The sequence below is a fragment of the Hyla sarda genome, chromosome 2 (genome assembly GCF_029499605.1).
Source record: "Hyla sarda isolate aHylSar1 chromosome 2, aHylSar1.hap1, whole genome shotgun sequence".
Taxonomy (NCBI): Eukaryota; Metazoa; Chordata; class Amphibia; order Anura; family Hylidae; genus Hyla; species Hyla sarda.
Window position 1 is genome coordinate 275,380,647 of NC_079190.1, and position 19,380 is coordinate 275,400,026.

The 19,380-nt window shown below is 40.8% G+C and overlaps 1 protein-coding gene across 7 annotated transcripts in view; it reads right to left on the bottom strand.

The window, feature by feature from the left end:
* Positions 1-19,380, bottom strand: part of MAP7D1 (MAP7 domain containing 1) — a 104,171-nt gene that overhangs the window by 39,898 nt on the left and 44,893 nt on the right. For all 7 annotated transcript variants that reach the window (XM_056557156.1, XM_056557155.1, XM_056557152.1 and 4 more), the window contains exons 2-3: positions 9,260-9,673; positions 510-578 (exon numbers count right to left, since the gene is read on the bottom strand). In XM_056557156.1, the coding sequence (XP_056413131.1) occupies positions 510-578; positions 9,260-9,673 (483 nt within the window). The remainder of the gene's footprint in view (positions 1-509; positions 579-9,259; positions 9,674-19,380) is intronic.

Consider the following 19,380-nt stretch of genomic DNA (forward strand, 5'->3'; position numbering starts at 1 on the left):
AAGCAAAGTTGTGGGGGCTACTAGGTATCCATTATATCCTAAGTTGTGGCATTATGTACGTTTATGTGCTTTCTCCTGCCTGTACCAGTGGTGCACAATTGATCCAAGGATAAATATAACTGGCACATTACAAATAATAAAAGCTGCAGCACTTTATGGTAAGTAATATACTATTTGTGTTGTGACAGATAAATTAGAAATAGTATGCACTCAGTGCTGCACAGAACATGGTGCTACACAAATAAAATTTGGGTCAAAAAAGATTCATCAAAGACGACTCCACAGTAAAGACGAGTTTTTTTGTTTTCATGATGTGTCTGGAAGAAGTGAAATATTTATGCTCTTTAGTCTCCATTGCAAATGAAATATTCATGTGTCTGACTTGTCAGCTTTCCTGGCAAGGGCAAATTTCAAACATTTTGAAAAAGGAAAGGTTCTAGCATGCCACTGGGTTGTTAGCTACTTTAACAACTAAAAGATACACTGCATTTAACCAATAAAACACTCACCCAGATATTTGGCCCTTTCTTCCCTCCTTTCCTTTGCTTGCTTCTGTCGTTGTTCTGCCTTCTGGGTGTCTGTGAAGGAATTTAAACATAGGTTCTTATACATTTTGATCATCTGTAGATGTTAGTATTGTACTATCAATGTAAAGAAGGTTTAGAACACAAGGAAAAATAGCTAACATTCAAGCTGTACAAGCAGGAGTATCAAAATTATAGCAAATTTTTTCAGATACTCAAATATGCATATAGGGTAGGGTCACACATGTCATTTTGCTGCATAGTTTCTGCAGCTGATTTTGCTACCCATTGACTTCAATGGGTAGAAAAATATGCAGCAGCAAATACATGGCAAGATACAACATTTGTGACCCTACACTTAAGGGGTATTCGAAGATGGCCCATTTACGGTATGTCCACAGAATATGCCATAAAAATCTTATAGGTACAGGTCCCACCTCTGGGACCCACACCCATCTTATGATCACGTGCCTCCTGGCTCTGTTTGCCTGCACCAGCGAGAAGTAGTTAAGAAACTAACAACTGCTTAGGGGGCTGTTTTACAGATTCCAGGATTACCACAAAGGTTAATAGGAATAGGACATTATTTCTGTAACTTCCAAGTAAAGGAAACAGAGTAACTCGCAGTGCTGTTTTTGCAATAGCCTAGACGTAAAGGTTAGTCACATAAAACAGATAACTTGGTTGTTTTCAACTTCCTGTTCACCTCTGGTTGCTGCAAGGAATGATGTTGTGCCAGAAAACTGTATAACACTGTGCTGGATGGGATTACCCCTTTAAGGCTTAATTTACATTTCATTGGCAATGTCCATTTGGCTTATGCACCAGGATATCTCCCAGGACATATGTATCCATATGTTCCAAGAAACAGGAAATCTGACACATTTGGCATACACAACAATCAGGGTTGTCAACAGACAGTTTCATTATGTGTGAGAAACTCATACAAGTTATTAAAATAATGATCATAATAAATACTGCTAACATTTGTGGCTGTGTTCATAATTGGCATTTTAGAAGCAGTACTGAGTACCATGTATGGTTTTAGGGAAAATGACTGAAATTGCAGTAAAAATGGCACGTTTTACTGCAAATTGCAAAATTTTAACAGCAATGTCGCTCATTTGCAGTAACAATAAGGTGGTAACGCAACATGTGAACAGAGCCTAAGGCGATTATGTCAGGTGATCTTGGCTGCCCTATATCTGTACCATGTTGAATGGTGTTCAACGGTGGACACTTTTTATTCCTTGTCATATTTCATAGCCATGCACTGATAATGTGGACAAAGCAGGTGATTCTCAATCCCAAACTTATGTAAATCTATGCTCAGGCACCTTAAGGGTATGTTTACACAATGGAATTTCCTCTGCAGCAGCAGATTCCCAATGATTTCAATAGGATTCTGCTGCACTGTGCACACAGCGGAATTTCCGCAGCAGATGTTCCTGTTGCGGAAATCCCGATTACGGAGTCCGCAGAAATAATAGACATGACTATGCTTTCTGTGGAGTCTGCACGGAAATGCATTGCCATCTATGAGACGGCACATTTCCAAGCAGTCCTAGCATGTAATTGTAGGGCTGTCAGTACAATGTCCAAACAGACATTTTTCATGCAGACTTTGCTCGTGTGAACATAGCCTTAGGCTAAGTTTCTACTTTTTTATTTTTTTGGGGGGGGGAAACCGCCAAGAAAAACGCCAATTCTGCCACATGGCGTTTTTTCGGCCAAAAAAAATTGCGGCCAGATATTAGCTGTAAATCAATAAATCACAAAATTATTTTTCCACTAGGCGTTTTTCAGTTTGGCGTTATTTTTTATTCTTTTGGCGGTTTTTCACTCTTTTTTTTTAGCTCCTTGGTGGTTTTGCAAAGTCGCAGCATGTTGAACCAATGGCGATTTTTTTTGCTGAAATCATCATGTTTTTCTCTTATAGAAGTCTATGGGAGTGAAAAAACGGCAAGAAAAACGACATGTGGGTTTTAACTTTGGTGTTTTTTGCAAGCCGTTTTTATTCTTTTTTGGACTTTAGCTATCCAAAAAAGTGATGGAGATACCTTTAAAAAAAAAAAAAAAAAAAAAAAAAAAGATACAGTAGTGAAGGAAAAAAATTGTATCTAACGAAATTTTCTTTTTTATAACAACATTTTTATACATTTTTAAAACAGCGATCAATTTATGTGTGCGGGCAGGGCACTAAAAATGTAGCCGACAATAATAAAAATGTAGTGTGTGTGTGTGTTTTTCACTTTTTTTTTTTTTTTTTTACATTTACTACTACTCCCAGCATGAAACACACTGTTCCATGATGGGAGTAGTACTACCTGTACTAATTGACAGATCACCCGAGTCCGTTGCAATCCTCCTGTATAATTTATAGATGCAGCCGGCCGCTCTTCTATGGTCCCCTCACACCTATTCATATTTCCCGCAGAGAGCTGTGATTGGCCAGATGGTTCCAGCCAATCACAAGTCTCTGTGGGAGATATGAATAGGTGTATATATAAGTCAGTGCAGGGGCTGGCCGCATCTATACATATATGATACAGGAGGATCACAACGGGTGTCAGGAGTGACATCCACTGTGATCTTTCCTTAACTGCAGGTATTACCACTCCAAACATGGAGCACACTCTGCTCAATGTTGGGAGCTGTAGTACCTGCATTAATAGACAGATCACAACAAGTGTCAGAAGTTACACTCGCTGCGATCTGTCTATTAATGCAGGTACTACAGCTCCCAGCATGGAGCAGAGTGTGCTACATGTTGGGAGAAGTACCTGCAATTAAGAACAGATCACAGCGGGTATCACTACTGACACCCGATGCGATCGTCCTCTCTGTTGCAGAGATGTGAAGTGGCTCTATACAGCACTCGCATCTCTGCACTATACTCCAGCCAGTGATATGAATAGAACATCTCTCATTCATATTTGCCACTGAGAGCTCTGATTGGCTGCCACCATCCGGCCAATCCCCACTCTGGGCGGAAAATATGAATGAGTGATGTTCTATTAATATCACTGGCCAGAGTACAGAGCAGAGATACGAGCGCTGTATAGAGCCGCTCCACATCTCTGCTATATTATGGACGATTCATGGAACAGTCTACCTACAAAATGTAAAAAATAGAGAAAAAAAAGTGAAACACACACTATTAAAAATTAATTAAAATTTGGTTATAAAAAATGTAATTTTTCGTCACATAACTTTTTTGTCCATCATTACAGCATTTATTTTTTATTTTTTTTTTAGTACCCAACAAATTTTGGATACCCAAAAAACACCAAAAAGGGCCAAAAATGCAATTTCCATTCAAATGCAAAAAATGCCAGAAAAAACGCAAGTAAAAAACGTCAAACACAGGAAAATGCTGTAGCGTTTTTTTGGGCCAAAAAAAAAAAAAAAAAACAGGTAGAAACTTATCCTTGGGCTTGAACTTCACTAGGACTTTTTGTAGCACTACTGAGTAATTGTAAATATTAAACTACTGCTGCTGTGAAAAGCAATGTACTGGACTGCGTGCAATCTTGGTCACGGCAGCTGTCACTCAATAGTTAAAATCAATCAGTAGTGCTACAAAAGTTGCAGTGAAGCACTGATCTTATTTCTCTAGCTATCAAAGCATTATTCAGAGTCTACCACCTAGAGGAGATGGATTCTCAGGTAAAAATTATTAAGGTTTATCAATGTCAACACATGATGTGCAAATACTTTAGAATCTAGTGTATAGAGCTTAAAAAAAGCCTCTGAGACACTAAACACTAAGTTTTGAGACACTAAATGGATGCTATTGGTTTAGCCTTACATCCATTGACAAAGCCAGGGAGCTGGCAAAACGTCGGGGAGGCGAGTAATTCTTTTAGGCAATGATCTCATAATACACAGAGATAGGAATAGCACACATGGCGAGAAAGTAGTCTGCCAATAGCTTGCTGTTAATCCAGAACAGGCAAAGCTATAAATTATAAATCAAGCCTACATCTGTGCAAATACCATCTGGGAAGAGTTACCTTATGATATAGCATAATAATCCGATATTAATGGAGAGATCATTGACAGTTTTAATTTCAAGTGTGAAACACCAATTCTTTTAATTAATAACACAATAAAAGTTATATTTTAATGAGCCACTAAGATAAAGGGTCTACTGTCCTTGAGGGGGGGGTCACCCCAAAAGGATATTGGTTAATATAAAAACTGCCACAGACTTCCTCACCCAATTACTAGTTTAAATATAATTTTTTCTTACCAGGATTGTAGTCCTGGACAACTTCCCCTGACTTCTGGCACCTGCGCACTGTGCTGATAAAGCCGAGGAGAGTACACCTTGTAAGCCCTAACTCTTCAGCTTCATTGGTGCAATATGTAAGTGCCAGTTGTCAGGGAATGAAGAAAAGTTTACACCCCTTGACTTTATCGGTACCTTGTGTAAAGGCCTGACTACAATCCTGGTTAGTAAAACATTTTTTAAACCAAATACCAGGGCCAGGTGGCCTTAAATGGGCACTGTCATGAAAACAAAAAATTGATAAGTTGTAGTACTTAAAGGGGTACTCCAGTGAAAACCTTTTTTCTTTTAAATCAACTGGTGGCAGAAAGTTAAACATATTTGTAAATTACTTCTATTAAAAAATCTTAATCCTTCCAGTACTTATTAGCTGCTAAATGCTACAGAGGAAATTCCTTTCTTTTTGGAACACTGATGACATCACGAGCACAGTGCTCTCTGCTGATATCTCTGTCCATTTTAGCAACCATGCATAGCAGATGTATGCTAAGGGCAGCATGGTGGCTCAGTGGTTAGCACTGCTGCCTTGCAGTGCTGGGGACTTGGGTTCAAATCCCACTAAGGGCAACGATAAATAATGTGTTATTATTATTATAATAGCGTCAGCAGAGAGAACTGTGCTCGTGATGTCATCAGAGAGCATTCCAAAAAGAAAATAATTTCCTCTGTAGTATTCAGCAGTTAATAAGTACAGGAAGGATTAAGATTTTTTAATAGAAGTAATTTACAAATATGTTTAACTTTCTGCCACCAGTTGATTTAAAAGAAAAAAGGTTTTCACCGGAGTACCCCTTTAAGTACTACAACATATCTCTAATATAGTTTAATTAAAAAAAGTGATTTTAAAACAGTTTAAAATCACTTTTAAATTCGGCCACTAGGGGTCGCCCTCCTAGTGGCCGAACGCATTCAGCAGTGACGTCACCACTGAATTTCGACTCGTTGAAGCCTGGCAACGAGTCAAATTCAATCACTGCTGTGCTCGCTCCCACCTGTCAATCAGACAGGCGGGAGCGAGCGCTTTGAAGGAAGAGGACACGCGCAGGCTCGGGGACAAGGTAAAGTATTATGTTCACTGTATTATCTATACTGTTTACCTATAAAGTATGCCTCTAGTTTCCCCACTACAACTCCCTGGGAGTTGTAGTGGGGAAGCCTGGAGGGACACTGAATAGGTGAACTGAGGGGGGAGTGGGTTGAGCGGAGGGGCGTGGGGGGGGGGGGTTGCGGGCTGCGCGGCGGGGAGGGGGTACTCTGGGTGAACTAAGGGGGAGTGAGTTGAGCGGCGCAACGGGGCCAGGGGGGGGTTGCGGGCTGCGCGGCGGGGAGCGGTATGTACTCCGGTGTTCACCTATACAGGGTGCCTCCAGTTGTTTCCCCACTACAACTCCCAGCATGCCCCAACAGCCAATAGATGTCAGGGCAAGCTGGGAGTTGCAGTGGGGAAACAGCTGGAGGCAGCCTGTATAGGTGAACTACGGGCGGAAGTGCCAGCCCCAGCAGGCATCAGTGACGTGGTGCCTGCTGGGGAAGTCTGCCTGGTAGTGAGCACGCTACCAGGCAGACAAAAAGCATTTTTAATATGTAAAAAAAAAAAATTAAAGGCAGGGAGGGGGTTAGGGATAGATGGGTAATAGGCAGGGACAGAAAAAAAAAAATGATGGTGGGAGCTACCCTTTAACAACAGCGGTTTTGGCACCCTCAACCTCAGCTGTATGAACACATGGTAGCAGTTTAGTGTCCCAAAACTAACAAGTTCCCTTTAAGTTCTTAACTCTAGAATGTAAAGTATATGCACCTCTTGACTGTTCAATATGGCATGCGGGAACGTGGCCTAAAGTAAAAGTTCAATACACCAAATTCTCATTGAGCACCAACCAATCAGTACCTTAAGGATTTCCACCTAATTTGAAAAAATGGTCATATACTAGTGGAACAGAAGTTTGGGCAGGCTGGATTGGTCGCCAGCATTGAATCAGATTCTCAGAAAATGATGACCACCTTACACTTTCTTCGCATGCTCAATCCATACCATAGTGAAAATCTAATTCATAAGGACAACCACTATGGTTAAAAAGGAGTTTTGCAGCATATTTTTAAAAACACAGGGGCAAGGAATGTTGTGGGAAAAAGTCCCCTGACAGAAATGCTGGGATTTTATCTCTGTACACTGGTCACCTGACATTGCAGCTAGTCATTGGCTTCAGTGGCCAGCAGTAAGTGACTGCTTTGGCCAGTGATTGGCTTCAGAGTCACATGCTCTGTGAACAGGGGTGTCTTCCCAGCACCCGGTCTATTTTTATAAAAAAAAATTTAAGGCTAGAAAACCCCCTTCACTTCCTTTTGTCACTTTCTTTCTAAATGACAGCTGTGACAAAACAGAATAATTCCAATTTATCTGTAAGTAAAAGAAACATAGGTATCAAACTTTGCCTATCCTTCTGATTTACTAATATATGACCATTTTAGTTTATGTGTGAAAAACATATTAATGTTTTAATATTCAAAATTTTTCAAGCATTCAAGACAACTAGTACCGTCACTGGTAACTTAAAGGGGTACTCCGCCCCTAAATATTATATCCCCTATCCAAAGGATAGGGGATATGATGTCTGATCGCAGGGGTCCTGCTGCTGGGACCCCCCCATCTCTAGGGGGCGTGGCCATAAGGTCATGAGCCTCAGGCACCACAGCAGTGTTCTAAACGAAAGTCGTGTGCTGCAGGGAGATTACTTGTTCCAGTGGCAGGACCCCTGTCGTGATCAGACATCTTATCCACTATCCTTTGGATAGGGGATAACATGTCTAGGGGCGGAGTACCCCTTTAAGGTCCTCCCACCCTACATTAATTTTATGTAATTAACAAAAAAATGTAAGTCTTGTAAAGCAACCTTACCCTTCCCTTCCCTTTGATTACTAAATTCTGCAGCTCAAGGCAGAGTTATCAGGAAATGAAAGAGAAAGCTGATCATCTGAATCCAGCCTGGTTGCTGAGGATATGCTGATTTACAGCTAGACAAATTTTACAGGATGGGCTTGTCAAGGAAAGCATTCCTACAAGTCTTTCTCAAGTAACTGAAGTTCAGTGAACTGAGATAGGCTTGTAGTAAAGGTATACTTTACTTACCCATCAAAAAGGTATAAGGTTGCTAAGCAGCATATCCCTAGCAACCATACTGCTGGCCAGAACCCATCTGATCAGGGCTAAGCTAAAATGCCACTGTACTCACAGCAGGGAATCAGAAAAAGCATTTTGGCAGCAGTCAAGCCATGTCAATCCTCATCTGACGGTAAAGATACAGTTTTATGAAAGATCTTATTACTGCTAACAAGTAGCAGTAAACTGAACCATGAATTGAACTTCATTTCACTAGAAATCTACTTGTATGTTGCATATCTTGGCATTATCTTCTGACACTGTGCCTGTGTGCGAGCTAAAGATATGCTCCAGATATTGAAATGATGGTTTGATCAATGATAAATGGTGGGTTCATCCATATCACAAAAATCAGTAAGGAAGGCTAAAGACCTCAAACGTTACAGAAAAGTCAGCTGAACACACAGATTTTAGTAAGACCACCAATTACCCAATGTGTATAGCGGCCTTCCAACAAGACAATCTTAAAGGGGTATTCCGGGCAAAAACATCTTATCCCCCCTAGGATAAGATGTCTGATGATGGGGGGCCCGCCGCTGCCCCCCCCCCCCCCCCCCCCCGATCTCCCTGCAGCAGCCCGCATTCTATGCGTTGCTGCGTCTGCAGTTTCGGAAACCGCCGGGCTTCTGAGACCGGGACGTGACATCACGCCACGCCCCCTCCATTCATGTCTATGGGAGGGGGCGTTGCGGTCGTTACGCCCCCTCCCATAGATATGAATGGAGGGGGCATGGCGTGACGTCACGCCCCCGTCTCGGAAGCCCGGTGGTTTCCGAAACTGCAGATGCAGCTACGCATAGAATGCGGGCTGCTGCAGGGAGATTGCGGGGGGCCCAGCAGCGGGCCCCCTGCGATCACACATCTTATCCCCTATCCTTTCGATAGGGGATAAGATGTTTTTGCCCGGAATACCCCTTTAAGAAACGGAAGATAAGAAAGGGAAGCTTGGTGGATTTCAACTGCCTGATCCTTTTGCTCTTATAGAGAAATGCCACTGCCAGAAGAACCTGGCAATGGCTTACCTGTTTGATATGGGGTTTCCCCATTCAGAACGCATGTATGCCAAGTCAAGCATTCATGTGTATGGGAGGATGGGAAAAATAGCTGTGTGTGAAAAGAATATTGCTCTGACAGTGGTTTACTAAAATTAGATTTTTTTTTAGATCAGAAGACATGCAATATCACATATGAGCAATTCTAACATGTCTTTATGGTAGAAACAGGTTAACTCTATACAACTCATGTGTCAGCCAATGGACAATAAAGCTGGTTTATGAAGCACACCTAGTTTTTGTTTGGGAGTAACAGCTGGAGTAGGAGACTGGGCAGCAGGGGAAGAAGTCCCATCATATTTTACTATTTGCTGTTCTTTTGGAGAACTAGGACTCTCAGCCACTTGTGATGTGCTTGGTTTCTCAGTCTGTGATAAAGAACTGTGATCCTCAATGGGTAATCTTGGCCCCTCCTCAGCGGAAACACAAGGACCTTCTGTTTGTGAAGAAAAAGTGGGCTTTTCAGCTGACTGTGCTGTATCAAGTCCACAAGTCTGTTGTGAGATTTGGCTCTTAGTCAAAGATGTAGAGCTGGCAGTTTCTGCTTCTGTCTGTGCATTTGGCTGTCCGTTTGCTAACCGAGAGTCGGAGCGGTGTGTAGGCTCTGCTGGTGGCTGTACGTTTTCTTCTGTTGTTGCTTCAACACCTATAAAATATAGAAATATGAATACTACATAAGATGTGTGAACATCAAATACATACAATTAATAAATCAAGGCCTAGGTTTAATGCCTTAACTATACATCAGACAATGTAAAATCTTGCCTTGAAAAAACAGTAACCATTCTAAAAGGTATACCCTTAAGGAACTCACATTAATAAACACAATACTGCCTTTCCTGATGAATGATACAAATGTATAACTATAAATATCTAAACAGAGCAAATTTATACCAGGCAGTCTGAAGATGTGCCATACCATCTATCTTTTCCAAGGCTGCAGCCAACTCTAAGGGCACATTGTACCTTCAAATTAATAATGCTCATATTATTTAGTAGACTTAAAGGGGTTATCAGGAAAAAAACTTTTTTTTTATATATCAACTGGCTCCAGAAAGTTAAACAGGGGGGCTGAAGAAGTGCAAGACGCCGCGATATGGACCGTCGCCCACCGGCTAAACCCACCCGTCGCTGTAACAACTTTCAACCTCCCTGCTATGATGCTATTCATGCATTGCCAATAAAGAAGATTTGCTTGCATCCATTGGTGTCCGAGGTGAGTGCTCCAGTTCCTATACTTGATGGTGAATGAGTTCTGCCTTGTTTTCACTCTGAGCACCAAAGGCACACACATACACGTTAGCCCAGCAGTTAGGATCCTGCACAAGAGAGGAATATCCTAGGGTGATATAATCTGGACAGTGCCCAGCTATGCTCTTTTGTGTGACATAGATTTGTAAATTACTTCTATTACAAAATCTTAACCCTTTAAGGACCGGGGGGTTTTCCATTTTTGCACTTTTGTTTTTTGCTCCTTGCTTTTAAAAAATCATAACTCTTTCAATTTTGCACCTAAAAAACCATATGATTGCTTATTTTTTGCGCCACCAATTCTACTTTGTAATGATGTCAGTCATTTTGCCCAAAAATCTACAGTGAAAACGGAAAAAAAAAAATCATTGTGAGACAAAATTGAAAAAAAAAAAATACGCAGTTTTGTAAGTTTTGGGGGCTTCCGTTTCTACGTAGTACATTTTCGGTAAAAATGATACCTGATATTTATTCTGTAGGTCCATATGATTAAAATGATACCCTACTTATATAGGTTTGATTTTGTCGGACTTCTGGAAAAAATCATAACTTCATGCAGGAAAATGAATAGGTTTAAAATTGTGATCTTCTGACCCCCTATAACTTTTTTTTATTTTTCCGCGTATGGGGCGGTAAGAGGGCTCATTTTTTGCGCCGTGATCTGAAGTTTTTAGCGGTACCATTTTTGTATTGATAGGACTTATTGATCGCTTTTTATTCATTTTTTCATGATATAAAAAGTGACCAAAAATACACTATTTTGGACTATTTAATTAACAATATATTTTTAGAATTCAGACATTTCCGCACGCGGCGATACCATATATTTTTATTTTTATTTACACAGTTTTTTTAGGGGAGGGGTTAAATGATCTTCATTCACTTTTTTTTCCACTTTTTTTTGCAGTGTTATAGGTCCCATAGGGACCTTTCTCATAGGAAACCAGTGATCGATGATTCTGCCACTTGACTGCTCATGCCTGGATCTCAGGCACTGAGCAGTCATTTGGCGATCGGACAGCGAGGAGGCAGGTAGGGACCCTCCGGCTGTCCTGTAAGCTGTTCGGGATGCCGCGATTTCGCCGCGGCTATCCCGAACAGCCCACTGAGCTAAACGGCACTTTTTACTTTCACTTTTAGCCGCGTGGCTCAGCTTTGAGCGCGCGGCTAAAGGGTTAACTATGACGCCGGGCCCGCCGTGATATGATGCGGGGTCACCGTGGGACCCCGCTTTGTATCACGGGAGCGGGACCAAGGACGTACTCATACATCCTTGGTCCTTAAGATGTTAATCCTTTCAGTACTTATGAGCTGCTGAAGTTGAGTTGTTCTTTTCTGTCTAAGTGCTCTCTGATGACACTTGTCTCGGGAACTGTCCAGAGTAGAAGTAAATGCCTATAGCAAACCTCTTCTACTCTGTGCAGTTCCCGAGACAAGCAGAGATGTCAGCAGAGAGCACTGTTGCCAGACAGAAAAGAACAACTCATCTTCAGCAGCTGATAATTATTGAAAGGATTAAGTTTTTTAATAGAAGTAATTTACAAATCTGTTTAAATTTCTGGAGCCAGTTGATATATATAAAAAAAAAGTTTTACTGGAATACCCCTTTAATATTTTATTAAACTAGAAATATATAAGGATACATATTTTATAAGCCATTTCTAAATTGGGAAGATTAAAACTGAGCTTATCATGGAATCCCACAGTAAATGGTGTTTGGATCCATCATAGACCACAAGAGTTATATCAGACCTATTATTCACTCTCAGCTTGGACAGTAAATGAGCTCTCTGTACAGTGTGTGGATAGTTTTATACACATAACCAATATATGTACAGACTGTGTATAACAATCATAATCACTACAAAAATAACAACAGGTTAATGGGCTGAGTTGTGATTAATCAGGATGATGTTTTCCAAAAACTTAATACAGCAAGGGGTGGCCAAACTCCGCTCATTAGCCGCATGCTGCCCTTTGCTAGGTGCCGATGGCTCGGGTGTCCCCTCCCGCCCACACTGCCGCTTAGTTGCCACTGTAACAAAGCAATGGGCTGCTGGTAGCAGATGTGCCATGCACAGACACGTCTGCTTGAAGATGCTGGGTAGTAACTTCAGCATCCCTTCTCCCTGCCTGCTGAAAAGGAGCAGGAGTAGAACAGCCGCTAGGTATACTACTACATACAGTGTGGGTTGCTAATAGTATGGTATGTATGCATATTTTTACTCTGTGATTACATTGTATATATTTATTAATATATAAAATGTAATCACAGAGTAAAAATATACATTTTTATATTCATACAAAAATATGTTTATTAATATGTAGTTACATACTAAATAAAAAGAATTACTACTACTGTACGCATTTCTACATTTTTATGTGTGTGCTTGCTGCTCCAAAACAAAGTCTATGGAATGTCTTCTATTAAGCAAGTTTGTCACCCTTGTAATATAGGTTCATCTTTTACCATTTGAAACAATTTTACCATTGTTTCCTGGTACGAAAAATGAATCACTAGAAATGTCAAGTGCATGCAGATCAAGTAAAATTGCAATACTTAGAAAGACACAAAGTATCAGCAGCACTGATAATAGATGGTGACAAAATATAGAAGGCACAGAAACAGAAAAAAAGTAACAAAGACTAGAACACAAGTTAACATTTACTGTAGCCATTTAGTAATATATATCAAGCATTAAAATGAGACCATACTTTTCGATCATGCTGCCTAGAGGTTACATTGAGCACTATTTATACAATTATTTTTGAGGAAGGAAATAAAAAAAAAAAAAAAAAAAGTTGTTTACTTCTTTACATGGATTAAGCATTAGGTAGACTGGAAGCGGATTAGCCATGGTATGCGAACTAAAAATCCTCTAAAGAAATCTAAATGTTTTCCTTATATATATTTGCAGAATATTTAAGGTTTAATATATACTTATATTTTCAAGCATTTGTGATCTGGAGTTGCAAATTTTGCTTTGGATTTATTACAGTTTGATTGAAGATAATGTAGTACATCTGCAACATACATTGTTATTCTGCAAGTTTAACCCCTGCACTGCAGCTCACCTTCTGTACAGATTTTCCCTGCAGTGTATCACATTTATATGTTGTGGATTCTCCAGAAGCAAGTCTACTGCGGGTTATCCTCCCCATGTAAACATACCCTAAGGGTCCAAGCACACTACAGAATTCAGAGGGCGGCTGGCACCGTCAGCCCTAGGACAGCACAGGCACTGCTGGTCCCCATAGCCGGCAATGCATTCAAACAAAAGAACCAACATACACATTCTTTTGGTGGGCGAGTTTCGGCAGCCGAAAGCGCTACTGCTGAAATTCCATAGTGTGCACAGGAATCCCAGAATTTCCACACGGAATTTCACGGTCTGCATGGACCCTAAGGGCTCATTCACACAATAGAATCTGCTCCCGCAATCTCCAGGCAAGATTCCATCTGTAGTGGGCACCAGCAGAATAACGCCCCACTAACGCTCCACAGATGGCAATACATTTCAGAGCAGATTCTGTCAAGAGAATGAACATGCTAATTTTTTCGGCAGAGTCTGGCATCCAGAATTTCAGCAGAAATGCTGTAGTGTTGATGGTGCCGCAAAATTCCATTGAAACCAATGGAAGGCTGTTTCACTGTATTTTCCCCAGAGGAACTCCAAAGTGGAATTCTGCTTGGAAAATACATAGTTTGAATGGGCTCTTAGACCTCATTCACACAAGTGTATTTTTTAAAGTCTGTGTAAGTCCTGTCTTTGGAAGGAGCTGTGTTTGGATTAGTTCTAAACTATGCTGTTGAAACTGCCATAATGTCCACCTAATACACAGCATGTTCTGTTATAGTCCAGATTTGTTCTAGATTTTCACTATACGTAGTTAATTACCGGAGTCTGAAAAAAACACACAAAGCTTGTAAATCTGTACAGAGGTCTATTTCAGCCAGATTTGTGGCTAGGCACTTAGGATAAATATGAGAATATAGACAAACTGTCTTATACTGCACCTTTAAGCTGCCATACTTGTGAGAAATTTTACACTAACTTCCTGGACTAACAAACAATCTAAACCAATAGAAATGTCCAGTCACTCCTTGCTGTAGACAAAGTTAGGTCATTTACAAATTATTTACAGGTAAGGACATCAGGCCTGCAATGTATCTAAAACTAGCCAAATGTCAAAGTCAAGCCACAGAGGTATTCTTTACCTTTAATACAGAGACTTTCCCTGCCTCTAGTATGCTTAATAAATAAAATTAAATACAAATCTGCTGGCCAAAAAGCGTAAAAGAACTGAAAAGTGATACAGTATATACTGATTCTGCTGAGGAGTTTTGAGAACATTTGCCCTACGCACCATGCAAAACTGTCAAATATCTGGTGGCATAGTAACATGTCATCAATAACATCATCTTTCCCTTCAATTCAATAACATCAGCTTTCCCTTAAATAAAATGATGCCAATAACCAGCAAAGAGGTAAGCTACTGCAGGGGTTAATTTCCTATGGAAACAGCTGATAGCAGCCCTTCGTGTTCTTCTGTCCTTTTCATTAGCAAGCTCTTCATGTGACCTATTCCATCAGGAATCATCGAGTCGGATAATATTTATAGTTCTTGTGGGGCAGGAAAAGAACAAATGTGTTATAACCAGAGTCCTAACCTCAGTGTGAGAAGTCATACTCAGCTAGAGTCTCTTCTCCAGTCACGAGGCATCCTGGAAGATGGTAGGGCATGAATAACTCAAAGATTTCCATATCATAACGGAAGACGGTGGAAGCATTTCTTTACTATGCTTCCATACTTAAGGAGTGTCTGAACACTGGCAAATCTATTACAGTATATTACACCAGTAGGATGATAAATAATCACGATGACTAGTTTTTTCTGGCCTTGGGTTTATTTATGCCCCTGTTTTCTGCTGACAGGTCTGGTATAAATTTACAGGTGATCTAAGTCTTCTCAGGCCTCATACAAATACTCATTAGGCTATGTTCACAAGTCGCAATGTCCGCACAGATAATCTCAGTGCGGACAGTCCGAAGACTGCGGGTGCATAACATGTCGGGACTAAGGCTGCACAGGAATGCGCCATCTCATAGATGGCAAAGCATTCCGTGCGGAGTCCGCAAAAAGAATATAGGGGGAGATTTATCATTGCTTTTAGAGCATTTTTTTTTGTCTATGTTTAGGGGCAGTTCAGGCGCAAGCAGCATATTTGGAGACTTTTCTGCGCCTTTTGATATAGACAGTTTTACTCTTTTTGCCTACCCGTAGAGCTTTTTCTTTTTGACCATGCAGTGGTCACATATTTATCATTTGTGACTTTTGTCAAAAGTTGCTATTTTGTGCGCAAAGGTACTTTTTTTTAGGCGCAAAGCTACACCACCTACAAGTAGGCATGAGAATAATTTCTAGCTTACACAATTCAGCCTTTAACCTCTTGTGGACGTTACACGCCCCTTCTATGACATGCGATCAGGAGCTGGGCGCAGGTTATAGCCGGGTGGTCCTGGCGGCTATCTGCCACCAGGACCCATTTCTAATGCCAGAAATCACTGATCACAGTGATGCCTGGCTTTAACCCCTTAGACACCGCAATCAAATTTGATTGTAGCGTCTGAAATGCAAGTAAAAATGTCCAGGCAGCTCTGTGAAAGTAAGTAAAAACACCTAACCTGCCAAATTCCGGACCCGGGAAAGTGTCTATTTCCCTCCCTCACAAGTGTCTAGAAAAAGTGTATGTGGTAGAGCTTTTCCCACCACAGCAGAGCTGCGCAAAATTCATCATCCTGCTGCACCTTCTTGATAAATAAGATGCACGCTAGTCAAACCCACCACCCAATTAAACGTGGGAGAATAGCTCTAGCGTAGACATTCTTTGATAAATCTGGGCCATACAGTTTTATTCTTTCGGTGGACACGGAAATCGGAATTTCTGTGCCAGATGTTTTTGGGGCGTGATCTCAAACCAGACAGTGACAGGAGATGCAGAGGACGGTTGGGCTGCTGTTATGTACAATAAGAGAATCCACCCCGATGTCCCACTCTGCGTTTTGTTTAGGAAGCACTACCTGCGCATCTCATCAGCATTGACCTCCTTGACATTGTGCGGATGACGTCAGTGGTGCCCCCTGGACTATTCAGTGCAGTACAGTTTGCACTGTAAGCTTTCTCCTTCTCCCTGTTAAGGGCAGTCTGCGTGTGAGCCCTGCACTCCACTGTTACTCCTGCACCTCTCCATTGCCTCTGCTCAGGACATTAAGGGTCTATTTTCACGTACATTATCCTGTGCATATTTGATGTGCAGGATTTGAAGCTGCACATTTAAAGCTGTGTTCAGACATTTAGTTTACATTAAAATCTGCCGCATAAAATCTGCGCAGCATACTGTGCCGAATTTTGCTGCTGTATATTTTCCTACTCATTAAAATCAATGGGTAGCAAAATATGCAGCTAATTTTGCTACCCACTGACTTCAATGGGTAGGAAAATACGCAGCAGCAAATACACAGTAACATACGCCACGTGTGACCCTACCCTTAGGCTGAATACACTGAGGATGTGCTCTGTGTGACCCAGGTAAACCATGTGGACATTAACACTTAATTGAAAACCTTGCCAAAAAGCATGACCTGGCCTACTTGGAGATTTATTTATAATGTGACTAATTTAAGGGGTACTCTGCTGAGAATATTAAACTTTTGTTATGAAACTGGGGCAATTATTATCATTATTACTCACCTATCTGGGTCCCCCACACCTCCAGCGGTGACAACCGTCACAGTTGTCTCAGCAATGATACCCCCACTGAGCCAATGACAGGCTGCAGTGTCTGGCCTCGTAGAGACAAGTCTATTCATGAATTAGGGAGCAGAGCATCCAACAAGAAATAAAAAAATGTCACAACTGGAGCGGAGGGAGACCCAGGTAGGCGAATAAGTATGATGATATTTTTTAATAAATATCAAAAATACTTACTCACATACCCGGGTTTACTGACGAAATTGACAAGGACAATTTCCTCATTTAAATGTTATTGGCACTTGGTGATGGAATTTGGAGTCTCATTAGTTTTGTGTGATTTTACTTTCAGATTCCACCTAAAGAATTGACATATCATTCCTTCAGGTGGAATTTAGATCTGTATTGGAAATTTCCATGCAAAAAAATACTCTGTGTGAAGTAAATGTGTTGCATATATATATATTATTATTATTATTTTTTTTTTTACAGATTAGAGACAGGTACTGAAACATGTTTTTTTTTTTTAACCTTTTCCTATTTTCTCATTGTCATTTTTCTACTTTTATTTTAGGAACATTATGTGTGCAGCCATCTTATCTGAGCTGCTTTTAACAGCATTTAGAGATATGCAAAACTACAAGCTCAATGGACATAGACACAACAAACATCTCCAGACCCTTTTCTTTCCATTGGACAGGTTTCTCTGAGACCTCTCAGGCTCTGTGACCTCTGCAGGTCATTCTACAGGGGGTTGAGCTCCTATTGTCTTTTCTATCTACTGGCGCCACTTTTCACTGTAATGCTGAACAGATCACTTTCTAGTTGCTCCCTCCTTATCATCAAAGTCAGAACAGGAAAGGTTAGATTAGTTCTAGGCTTAATGGTGAGAAAGAATAATTCAAGTTCCAGATCATTTTAAATATAAAATATAGATAGTAATAAATATATTATATATTATATAAATAATAAATATAAAATATAGATAGTTAAGTGGAAAACACCAAAAGTGTAAAAATACATATATGCCGCGACATTTATCACATATGCACATGATAAGAGATAGATGTATGATTGCTGGTGGTCCAACCGCTGGAGCCCCCAACTGATCAGGACATTGACGTGTAGACCTTGCTTTAAAATGGCATGGTGGTTAAGCATGCCCATTGCCAATCCATTCAACTCTATGGAACTGCCTGAGATAGTCGAGTACAACTCTTAAGCACAGACTATGAATGAAGCTGCATGTTTGTCACTCACTGAGACTCTTATTACACATTTGTGGGTCAACATCTACGTGTGATCAGCTTCCTTCATTTCTTTCAGTACAGTTCCCCCCTCCCCCACTATTTTGTTAGGCAGCCCATTCTATTGTGGGAAGTGTCCCTTGTCCCCACAGCTGCCCCCTGTGCATTATCCTCTACAGCTGCTACCCAGGACTGCCAGTAATGCTGCACCTGTCAGCTGAAAGACTGTCTGGGGCTCAGCCCTGGTCACAGAGTTCTAGCCAGCTGTCAGCCTACAGGGACTCACCCTTAAAACTATCCCCAGTTGCTAGTTCAATATATATCTATTGACATACACAAAAAATATTCCCTGTGTATCAAACTTTTTTAAGCCCAACTCACACTTTGATGCATTTCATTGAATAATACTTCCTGGAAAAGGAAGTATAAATTCTTAAATGATCAGTATTTCTTTTAGCTCCACTCCTTTAAGGTTAAGAAAATGTGTGTATATAAGCATGTGTTGAAGGCATATCCCTAGAAAATAATTTCAATTAAAAAAAATATACCTTAAAGCTTGGTTCACACATACCCAGTGTGCGACACAGCAAAATCGCACATTTTACTTTGACTTGCTGCAGTATTGCGGTGGAGTTTTTGGGAGTGCTTGACAGTAATTTGCAGCCAAACATGTGCAGTTTTGCCAGGTGGTAACTGGCCTTATGGCACACTACTGCTGCGAGTGAATCCAGCCTGTTCACACGGGCGGAATATCAGCAGCGTAATTGCTGCAGAAAATCCACTGTGGATTTTGCTACCATTGACTTCAACGGGTAAGCAGAAAATCCGCAATAGAGGCAGATTTGCAGATTTTCCTTCGGACCCATTGAAGTCAAGGTTTGCAAAGGTTTGCATTGAAGTGAAGTCAATGGTAGCAAAATTCTGCAGGTAATCCGCCCATGTGAACGTACCCCAAGGCTATGTTCAGACTTCAGAAATTCCACAGGAAGATGTGGAAGTCCGGCCAAATTAACGCGGCTGTGAAATTCCACATCTTTCCGTATCGATGTGGAATTTCTGCGTAATTCATGTGGAATTTCCGTATGCATACTCAGAGCATGGA